The sequence below is a fragment of the Camelina sativa genome, chromosome 20 (genome assembly GCF_000633955.1).
Source record: "Camelina sativa cultivar DH55 chromosome 20, Cs, whole genome shotgun sequence".
NCBI lineage: Eukaryota > Viridiplantae > Streptophyta > Magnoliopsida > Brassicales > Brassicaceae > Camelina > Camelina sativa.
In genome coordinates this window covers 2,516,155-2,526,507 of record NC_025704.1, presented here as the reverse complement: position 1 = coordinate 2,526,507, position 10,353 = coordinate 2,516,155, and the positions used below count along the sequence as shown (strand labels likewise).

At 34.5% G+C, this 10,353-nt stretch overlaps 4 protein-coding genes across 5 annotated transcripts in view; 1 reads left to right on the top strand and 3 right to left on the bottom strand.

Moving 5' to 3' along the window:
- Window positions 1-576, bottom strand: part of LOC109131138 — a 6,795-nt gene extending 6,219 nt beyond the window's left edge. The window contains exons 1-2 of the mRNA XM_019241753.1: window positions 291-576; window positions 6-213 (exon numbers count right to left, since the gene is read on the bottom strand). Of these exons, the coding sequence (XP_019097298.1) occupies window positions 6-209 (204 nt within the window). The 5' untranslated portion in view covers window positions 210-213; window positions 291-576. The remainder of the gene's footprint in view (window positions 1-5; window positions 214-290) is intronic.
- LOC104768819 lies at window positions 4,053-6,323 on the bottom strand. 2 transcript variants are annotated; one of them, XM_010492877.2, is made up of 4 exons: window positions 6,215-6,323; window positions 5,691-5,917; window positions 4,951-5,110; window positions 4,053-4,432 (listed from the first exon to the last, which is right to left on the bottom strand). In XM_010492877.2, exons 2-3 carry the CDS (start codon window positions 5,853-5,855, stop codon window positions 4,961-4,963), a joined length of 315 nt encoding a protein of 104 aa, XP_010491179.1. In that variant the 5' UTR covers window positions 5,856-5,917; window positions 6,215-6,323; the 3' UTR covers window positions 4,053-4,432; window positions 4,951-4,960. The 2 variants fall into 2 exon arrangements, with proteins under 2 accessions (XP_010491179.1, XP_010491180.1); XM_010492878.2 differs by having other exon boundaries at window positions 5,691-5,912; window positions 6,215-6,316.
- On the top strand, window positions 6,450-8,718 carry LOC104768818 (TLD domain-containing protein 1). Its single transcript, XM_010492875.1, has 8 exons — window positions 6,450-6,560; window positions 6,665-6,767; window positions 6,864-6,968; window positions 7,121-7,206; window positions 7,370-7,614; window positions 7,719-7,908; window positions 8,000-8,186; window positions 8,268-8,718. Exons 1-8 carry the CDS (start codon window positions 6,508-6,510, stop codon window positions 8,577-8,579), a joined length of 1,281 nt encoding a protein of 426 aa, XP_010491177.1. The 5' UTR covers window positions 6,450-6,507; the 3' UTR covers window positions 8,580-8,718.
- Window positions 8,811-9,552, bottom strand: LOC104768817 (40S ribosomal protein S17-4-like). Its single transcript, XM_010492874.2, has one exon. The coding sequence runs from the start codon at window positions 9,440-9,442 to the stop codon at window positions 9,020-9,022; it is 423 nt and encodes a 140-aa protein (XP_010491176.1). The 5' UTR covers window positions 9,443-9,552; the 3' UTR covers window positions 8,811-9,019.

The following is a 10,353-nucleotide window of genomic DNA, read 5'->3' as shown; positions in this document are numbered from 1 at the left end:
CCGACAAGAACCATCGAGGTTGTCTCTGGACTTGTCGAGTATCTCACAGACGGCTCATCCTGGTTCATCTCCGACGAGACGCATGAGCTTGGCGGTGACGTCGGTGAAGTCGTCGCAGAGCGGGTTGGAGATCGAACCATCCTCCTCTGGCTTGACGTAGGCGGAGAAAGATTCAGCTTCAGTTCCAGCTTTGGACTTCTTCGACTCATCCTTCTGTGTTGTATTGAATTGGTTCAGACAAGAAGAGAATTTATAAGTGGAATTAAGTGAGTTTTGGTCGGAGAAAATACCTTGAAACCTGCGGATTGAGGAGAAGGGTTTCTGTGATCTCAAAAGACTTTTGTTACTTGACTCACAAAGAAGAGTCTTCTGTCTTATTTACTGGTGGTTGGATTGCTTCAGCTTAGGCCTTTATATACAAGAAAGAACACAGAGAGAAATATTAAAGAGGTGATAGATAGATTTTTCATTAAGGCTTTAATTTAATTATGAGTGAGAAAGGACTGAGAGAGAGAGAGAGAGAAAGAGAGAATCATAAAGATTTTGAATTGAAGTATACTACTACTAGATGATACTATCAGATGGGTTAATGGATGATTTTAATGCCTCAAGACTCAAAGAGTATCGAATTTTAATTACTTTTCTTTTCAACTTCAAACCAGTAATTTAATTTTCTTAAATGTATTTAATAAATACACAAGAAAATCTGTAGATTTCTTGCAGGAATCCAATTCATTGCATATATTAAATATAGAGGAGGAAAAGAACAAGAGAGGTGTTTAATGGCTAATACACAGAAATCAAATTAAATACTCAACTGAACAAAGAACAACCATTATTTATTTTTATTTTCTTCAAAAGAGTTAATATATGGAACCAATAAATTAAATGGCAACCAACTTGAATTAGATGTTTATACTAGTAGTAAAAGTTGAAAAAAATATCATAATTTCGAAGTAAAAGAAAAAATGTACAGTCAAAGAAATTAAATTGAAATTAAAGAAACACAAACAAAATTAAATGGCAAGACACCAGAATTGGTACAGAGAACCCCAAATACAAGCCAAATATATAAAAGGGTGAACCACCTCCCTGGCCTTTAGTTTTATTAAAAGTTTTATGAGAGGGGGGACAAAAGTATAAATTATGCAACTTCCGAAACTACCCATCACTATTTTCTTAAATCTCATAATTGCTTCTTCTTTTTCTTTCAATTAGAGTATATATTTTTTGGCTTGTTGAAAGTTTGGGGACAAGGAAGAAAACTGAGGATGAGAGAGCTGAGAGAGCAAAGTGATCATATAAACCCCATCATCAAGTATTTTAGAGTGGGTCCAAGGTTTGGTGGTCAAGTTTTTGTAGTTGAAAATATGAATAAACAGATATGTTGGTGGATCTTAATTAAGCTCTGATCAATTGTGTTTATTTGTTATATATCAAATCAGTTGATTGATTATAGGAGTTTTCACTTTTCACTATACAACTACAAACCTCTAAACCAATAGTTTGTGAGAAATTCTAGAGATTTTGAATGAATATGTAAAGTTCTCAGTCTCTATATGATATATAGATGGTGACTGTCTTGCGTTGTTTATTTATATACAAGGAAGAATCGTACCAACAGTACCTGATCAGTCTTATACAAAACTTTGATATGGTTGCTTGTTCTATTATTCTTGATTGTTCACACAATTTTACATGCTAATGAAACAAAAGTTTGTATTAATGTTAATTACGATTCACATGATAAAATTAAATTTTACTAAATATGAAAAATAAATATAGCGATGACAAGGTTAGTAATGGCTATACTACAAAACGACTTAGCTTCACACCCAAAGCAAAACTAGTATTTGCAGCGTGACTTAATTTCCCATGTGAAGTTATTTAATGAAATTTGGAAGAACGTTTATTATTTTACTTGTTTAATAAATAGTCTAACAAATTAGCATATAGTAGTATTTTTTTCACAACTTTAAATAACGTATTTATAATCGTAAGAATACGGATACAATATATGTATCCAACTGCATGCTGGTATTATGAAAGTTGACAACATTACAATTAATTCCATTTAAATAAATTTAATACCATGTTTGGCTGGATTTACAATTAATGTTAGGCCCGTATTTATCAGTATCTTAAAGTATTGTATCAATATCTTAATTTATCATGCTTAATTAGTCTAATACTACTACATCAACCATATATATTGTATCCACAACTAAAAAAAGATCAATGTAAGAATCTTAAATGAACAAAAACATATAAAATATAGTAGTTCGCGTTGATGATATTATTGTTGTGTTATTTTCTATATTCAAATTCGTATAATGATAATGTTATCGAATGTGTGGGAGAAATAGAATATAATGTTTAGGATTTGGGTGGGACCAATTTTTATTTTTTAAAAGTCATATAGGCACTTAGCTTAACTTCTTCCTCGTAAATCTACTTCTTTGTTCTTTGGTCCCATTTTGTTATCTCTCTGTTTTGGCCCAAAATAATCTGACTTTATGTAAATGAAAAGAAGCTTCGAATTCGCTTCGTACTTATAATAATAATCCGAGTGGCTAAGTCAAACGGCTATCGTTACAACTTTAGCAGCATAATTTTTTAAGAAAGGTTAATAGATTAATTAATCATTGGATGTGTGAACTGCCTAGTGAATGGATGGTGTGGACTTATTTTCGTCACAGAGATTTTTGTTTTAAACAATTATAAGATTTGTTGAAAGAAATTCATTATCTGCAGTTTATACATATACGTACTCTCATTGTAACTCATGTTTTCTTGACACGACCATTAACAATTTCAAGAAAACAAGCAAAGGGAGCATTCAATAAATTGGGTACCCTTAATTGCACCAATCAATGTGCAACTTGATATCACATGCATCAAAGATCATACTATCATTGTGAAGATCGTATCTTTCAACACAAGGACAAATAAACATTTTTCTTAACAAATTACTTGAGTATATATATATATATATATATATATATATATTTATGTATTCTCTCTACTTAGTTTCTTTTTGTTTTTTTACAATCTATGGATTCTATGCGATTATCTTTAGTAACAATGTTTTAACCAGTGGAGCAACTTAATTGCCTCTCATCCTATCTTTGGCTATAAAAAAACTATTTAGTTGACTTGTCGAATTAATAGCATTCGTGTAAACGACGTGGGCACATTCAAAAACACTAATGCTGACTTGTTTTTTGTTTTCTTTTGTTGTTTTTCTCTCTTTTGGTAAAGAGTTACTATTGCTGACTTTAGAGATTAGTTATTTAGTTATTCCTCGCTCATCGCGTCAAACAAGAAGAATAAAAAACCAACGTGATATCACCAACAAAAAAACAAAAAACAAATGTAAAGGTGATAATTCGAACCGTATTTTCATTCTTTTAAGCCCCGGTCAATATTCTTGTTAAGCGTTCATATATGTTTGCCATAAGTGATATGACCAGCACAACATACATACGACATTAATTAGTTGTATCGTTACTTATATCGATCGGCAGCACTAACTTGAAACATCCAAAGAATTTTAGGTCATATTATCCTGATTTATAGTGTTAACGTAATTGTCCCCTCTATATATTTAACCTAAAAGTCAAGATATATCTTCCATATTCAACGAAACGCGAGATATATGTTAGTAATTTATATTGATCTCAATCATAATGTTGACAATTCATGCATATGGGAAGTACGTAAATAACGAGCGTAGAAAATGGGTCAGCGAGAGGAGGATCATAAAGATTGAAACGATAACAACGGATCTATTTCATGTGGGTGTAAAACTCCAAAACTCTTTTAATAATTAAAAGTCAATTATCAAGAAATTGAGAAAGTGGTTTACACAATATCAGCATATATCTACTTCAGAATTTAACATTTTGAGTTTTGGGTTGATTCACTACTATTTGTTAGTTATATCAATTTGACAAAGAATGCTATTTAAAGCAAATAACTACAGTATAATGCTTGATTAGTTCAAATATATATATTTTTTTTCTTCAAGATCATTGATCATACATTGACTTGGCCATTAGGAATTACATGGGGACTACATATACTGAAGTACAATTTTTGGATTTGGGCACAAAATACTCGGTAAGTATAATTTTCTTGAGTTTTGGCTTCTTTCTATTTTTTGTGTGTCCTATTTTTTTTTTTTTTGACAGAATCTGGTCTTTTCATAGAAGTCCAAGTAGTCCCACACTTTCAGTATCAATATTAAAATACAAGAAAATGAAAAACAAAACCAAATAGCATGCCTTAGCTATACATTCTTCTTTGATTTCTCCTTCAAAGTACAGAAGTTTCAAGTGTAGTGCTTAGAAAGAGGGGCTATGGTATTAGCTAGATTGATCAAGAATCTGGATTTACGCTTAAGGAGGGGTTAGAGAGACAAAGCTTCAATCTGCACACACACCAAAAATGTGATTCAGAATACAGTACTCAGGAATCAAGTCGAGTGAAACCTTTCATCTTCAAGCAAATTTGTACTTTCCCTTCATTATATCTCTTGCCAGTTTATAATAGTTCTCAACTACCACTCTTAACACTCTTCTGATCTATTGACATCTCTGAGGTAAAAAATGTCGAGACAGCAAGCAAATCACATGTGAAACATGATGAATGTAGCTGATCAACAATGAAATTTACAAGGAAAACCAATATTAATAAGCCTGCCCCAGATAATAATGTAGAAAGCATGCGCCAGATTGTGTCTTAATTATATCCAATAGTTATATCCTAGTGCATCACACTAGTTGGCACACTTAAATTCTAGCCATCCATATCTAATTAATAGGTAATGTCAAAATTCATCAATAGAAACTGTTTAGTCTATTAATGCTTTCAATCAAGCATCACCATTTCACAGTGGTTTTAATAGGAAAGAAACTGTGAAACATGTGCCACAGGAAAACGATATACCTGTAATGGATTAAACACCTCTTAATAGCAGCTGATCAAGCTCAGTTTCTAGCTCCCTCAACTCAACCTGATTTTCATTTCTGCATTGCAGCAACTGCCTCCTTAGATCTCGAATATGCTCATTAAGCTTTTGAATTTTCTTTTCTTGAGAGAGAATTTTCTGTCACAAATATAATTCATATTATCATTAGATCATACTACGAAGTATATCCTTTGGCAATCATATCGTTTGGAGGACTCAAAATTGGGATCTGCTCAGAGGGATGAGATGAAGCTGGAAACTAGCCCTTAATGTGTTCTCAAGATAAAACTGAACTCGCATATCAGAAAAAAGCATATCACACAGTTTTCACAGAACCACAAAATGTGGAAATTTGACTGGTTATCAACTAATTACTACATTTATGATAAACTTTAGAGAGCTTAAGGAGATTAAACTATATCTGGAGTGAGTAGCTAAAGTGTATGTAAGAGAATAAAACTGCATAGTAAGACAAAGTCCACAGTAACAAGAAACATGAAGAAGCAATTAGACTTAGAGTGATAAGAGATGAACTGTGTTTCAGTTCAACCTCTAAACTAAGCAAGTCAGTAAACGAAATGTGTCACTGAGAAGGCAGTGGACAAACAAAGTATCCAGTTTTTAAGAACCCATCTCCTTCCTTAGGTCAACAACATACACAACAGTTCTATATTGTTTGAATTCTACCAAAGAGTAAGAGACATGTATAAAGACAAACCTTTTCATGCAGAGTTTCTTTGCCTTGCGGTATATGTTGCTCTTGATCTGAAAGAATGAGAGGACGACTAGTCTCAGTTTCACTATCAGCTTGTTCATTCCACTCAAACTGAGAAGTCAACACAATGAACATAAGAACAAATAAAAGCACCCACGATCTCGTCATCTTCTAGGATAAATTGGTTCTTTACTTGATATTTTTCTTTGTCTTGACTTAAAAACCCTGCTCTACATAAACAAAAACACCAAACACCACAACTCATATAAGAACTATAGAAAAGACTCCATATCAATCTTTGAACATTCAGTTTACAAGAACTGCAGGAAAAGTATGAATCTTTCACATCCAATTGAGGAACAAAAACAACTTTAGTTACTGCTCAAATCAAACATTAAAAAAGAGCTTAGCTTTGCTATTTTTGTCAAAGTCAAAACAGACCAAACACAACAAAAAAAAGTATTCATACGAGAACTGTAGATTCGATAGGCACGAAGACGAGTTGCAATCATCAAGATGAGACTCACCAGTCGAAATCTGAAAGCATGAATCAAGCTGTGCTCCTCGTCTTCTCCTCCTTTAGTCTCTCTCTCTTCATTTTGAGTTTTTCAACGAATACACAAATAGTCAAAAAAGTTCGTATTTTTCTCATTGCTGCTTCGAGATTAACGAATTAAAAGTAATGGGGTAAATTAAGAATATTTTAGATAATTAAGGGAGTGAAATTGTAAATATGAAGAAAGCAAAGATCAAACAAAAATAATAATAGAAGAACAGAGAGCGAAACCTGCCGGAGAAGAAGAAGAAGAAGAGAGGAATAATGGGAAATTCGAATTCGTCATCGGCGAATCCTCGCTTCACTTCTGCTTCAAGGTCTTCTTCATCAGAACCACACAAAAAATCTCACCTTTTTCAATTTCTCAAATTGAATTCGATCTTATTCAATTGTGTGTTTGTTTTGTTTTGTTTTGTTGCAGAGCTTTTACTCAGAAGAAGCTCGAAGATCTCAAATCTCTATTCGCCTCTCTCGCTTCCAAGTCTCAGAGCAATCACCAATACGTATCTTACCCTGCTTTCCAGGTTTTGACGATTTCTCTGTCACTGCATCGCATCATCTGGTTTCTGTCGGTTGATTAATTTTGAATTTTAGCCTCACGATGTTGTGATTTTGCACAGGAGTATTTTGGTCTGAGTGGTTCATTAGGAGAAAGGATCTTCGATATGGTCACTCAACACAGGAAAGATGATAAATTGACTTTTGAAGATCTTGTTATTGCTAAGGTTACTACTACTTACTACTACTTGTCTTTTTCCTTCTGAGCTTCCTCCGATCGTAGGAGGATTCAACACTGTCACGAAGCTACAATTGCAACTCCTGTAATCCAGAGTCTAATGTTGCTGTGTTGAACTTAAAAATCTTGTTGCTTTTTCAGGCAACATATGAGAAAGGAACCGATGATGAAATTGCTGAGTTTATATACCAGACTTTGGATGTCACTGGCAATGGTGTCTTGGCAAGGTAGCAATCGAGAGGCTCTCAACATAGTTTCGTTACCTGTTTGTTATATGTTCATTGGTCTCTTGATTCACTTAAGAACTCATTCGAATAGAAATTGAACTGAAACTCTCAAGAGTATATTGTTATGCTGTGATTGTGTGATACATTTTAGTATATCCTTCAGGTCTGATTTAGAGTCGGTACTGGTGGTGATTTTGAAGAGTGTGTTCTCCGCTGAGAGTTCTGATGCAGAATCAAGTGATTATAAGGAGATGGTTGATGCGTTACTCAATGCTGCTACTTTCTCAAAATCTGATGATGATGATGGTTCTGAAAAAGGAATGACTTTTGCGGATTTCAGAAGCTGGAGCTCACATGTTCCAACTATCAGAAAGTTTCTTGGAAGCTTGCTTATGCCCCCCGGTCCAGGTTTATTCTTTATCTTCTCTCGTTCTTGACTTATTTCTTGTTGGCAAAACTAGTAAAACGTTCTCCTAATTTTCATATTGTTATTCCCGCTGAACCTTGTATAGTGAGACCTGGATATCAAGTCCCGAATCTGCTTTCTGGAGATGGTGTGGATTCAGATAGGCTATTGTTGAAGAAGGAATACGCTTGGCATATCGGAGGAGCTCTTCCTCACCACGAGCTTGTAGAGTGGAAGCTGCTGTATCACAGTTCCTTACACGGTCAAAGCTTCAACACATTCCTCGGACACACATCGTGAGTGTTTTACCTAACATTATCCTTGCTTGCAACTTCGTCAAAATCAAGACAGGACTTATTTTGGATGCTAATGCAAATTATCTTGCAGAAACACTGGTATGTCGGCATCTGTGTTAATCATCAAAGACAAAGAAGGCTGTGTGTATGGAGGGTACGCCTCTCAACCTTGGGAGAGGTACAGCGATTTCTATGGAGATATGAAGTCTTTCCTTTTCCAACTAAATCCTAAAGCAGCCATTTACAGACCAACTGGAGCAAACACCAACATTCAATGGGTATACCTCTCTACAAACACTCTGTTACAACTAATGTGAATGTGATTAGAAGCATATTCTAACATATGTAAACGTGTGCAGTGTGCAACTAATTTCACATCAGAGAACATTCCAAACGGCATAGGATTTGGAGGTAAAATCAATCACTACGGTCTGTTTATATCAGCAAGCTTCGATCAAGGCCAGACATTTGAATGCACAACGTTTGGTAGCCCGAGCCTTTCCAAGACGAGCAGAATACAGCCAGAAGTCATAGAATGTTGGGGAATCGTTCAAGCCTCAAACGAAATAGATACCAAACATAACGCCATGAAAGGTACTGTCCTAGAAAGGTTTAAAGAAGACCGCAACATGCTCAAACTAGTTGGCATGGCAGGCAATTCAAACGATTGAGATTGATATACATCTGAGTGTTCCTACTTATACAGTGTTTATGTGTGTCCAACTACATTTTGTATCAATAAGAGTGATGTATAATTTAACAATTCAAACCAAATGTGAGCCAACAGATAATTTAACAATTCAAACCAAATGTGAGCCAATAGATTCTATGAATTAGGCTGTTCTAATCAAACCTACATTTCATCTAGGTTCTCTAAAGAAGCATAAGAGATCAAACAAGAATATATGAAAAATCTGGCAATAGCAAAACAAAGTTGAGAAATTTATCCAAGAAAATAAGTAACATTAAGGCTTATAGAGCATAGAAGGTTCAACTTAAACCGATTCAACCCAAAAAAAAAAGCACAAACAAAAATTTGCAGATAAAAGAAGCTAAGAAGCCAACACAGACATCTGAAAGAAGCTGAGTGGGATGATTGATCGATACTCGTCTAGTACCTCCTTCCACGGCCTAATCCACCAAAAGGAGCAATAGGAGCAGCAGAGATAGGATCAACCTTAACAACGCCTGGCAATTCAGACATTCCCAATGAAGCAAGCATGTCGAGTGTCTCCTTGTCTACCTCGATGTGATCGGTTTTAATGGCGGATTCATCAGGGACGAAGTCCATACGGCGCTCACGCTCTTCCTCCTGAAGCTTGAGGGAGATACCACGGACAGGTCCTTTCTGAATCCTCTTCATGAGATGAGTTGAGAAACCGGCGATCTTGTTACGGAGTCTCTTCGATGGGATGATTGCGACTTCCTCGAGGATCTTCTTGTTGGTGTGGAAATCGAGAGTCATGCGAGAGTAGTACTTCTCAATCACCTGACGAGATGACTTCTTCACCGTCTTCGTGCGAACGCGACCCATCTTTTTTGGTTTGTGATTTTTAGGGTTACGAAATGCTCTTCTTGAGTCTCTCTCTCACTAGTTTTGTGCTTGGTTCCGGCTGAGATTAGGGTTAGGGTTTTGTTTTTGTGGATCAGAGAGTTTAAATATGAGGATGTCGAAGGGTAAAATCGTATTGTCATACTTTAGAAATAGCAAAGTGTAACGAAGCCCAATCATATAGAGAATAGCCCGTTAAAGATTCTTATGGGAAGGGTCCATTTATTGCTTAAACATTCTGGGATGGGCCCATTAAGTCCTAATTTGGTTTTTGGTTCTATTTTTTTTTTTTTAACATTTTGGTTGGAATAATAGTTAAAAATCCGCATAATGAATTTTAATATCAGTAAATTATTTTAAAAAAAATAAAAATCATGCATATACAAAATCATGCTTTGAAGGAGATTGTCAAATTTTATACAAAATCATCAACTCAGAACACATAGAAATATCTTTAGATGGATTAATTCAAGATATTAGACTATGGGCATCATACTTCTCAAATGTTGTTTTCAGTTTTACAAGGAGAGAGGGTAATAATGTTGCACACCTTCTAGCAAAATATGGCTGTCAAAATTGTAATTTTTATTTTGATTGTTTTAATCCTCCAACTTGGCTCTACAACCAATTGTATTTGGATTACTAATATTCATCATCAATATAAATTAATTTTCGACGAAAAAAAAAAAATCATGCATATAGTTTTAAGTCAATTGATGTACGGATCAACAAATTCCTTAAAATAATCTTTAAATATAATTATATTAGTTTCTCTTAAAATAAAATATGCTGTCACTATTAATTTAGGTGTGGGTACAAATTATGACCTGTCACAAGATATTGGAATTTGTTTCCACATTCTGAAGTTCACTAATTTAAAAATATGAATCTGG

Excerpts from the sequence above, each read along its gene's own strand:
- LOC104768819 (XM_010492877.2), bottom strand. The coding sequence starts at position 5,855 with ATGACGAGATCGTGGGTGCTTTTATTTGTTCTTATGTTCATTGTGTTG. Across the intron at positions 5,111-5,690 it reads AAGAAACTCTGCATGAAAAG|AAAATTCTCTCTCAAGAAAA; the intron begins GTTTGTCTTTAT and ends TATTTGTGACAG.
- LOC104768818 (XM_010492875.1), top strand. The coding sequence starts at position 6,508 with ATGGGAAATTCGAATTCGTCATCGGCGAATCCTCGCTTCACTTCTGCT. Across the intron at positions 6,561-6,664 it reads CGCTTCACTTCTGCTTCAAG|AGCTTTTACTCAGAAGAAGC; the intron begins GTCTTCTTCATC and ends GTTTTGTTGCAG. Across the intron at positions 7,909-7,999 it reads ACATTCCTCGGACACACATC|AAACACTGGTATGTCGGCAT; the intron begins GTGAGTGTTTTA and ends ATTATCTTGCAG.
- LOC104768817 (XM_010492874.2), bottom strand. The coding sequence starts at position 9,442 with ATGGGTCGCGTTCGCACGAAGACGGTGAAGAAGTCATCTCGTCAGGTG.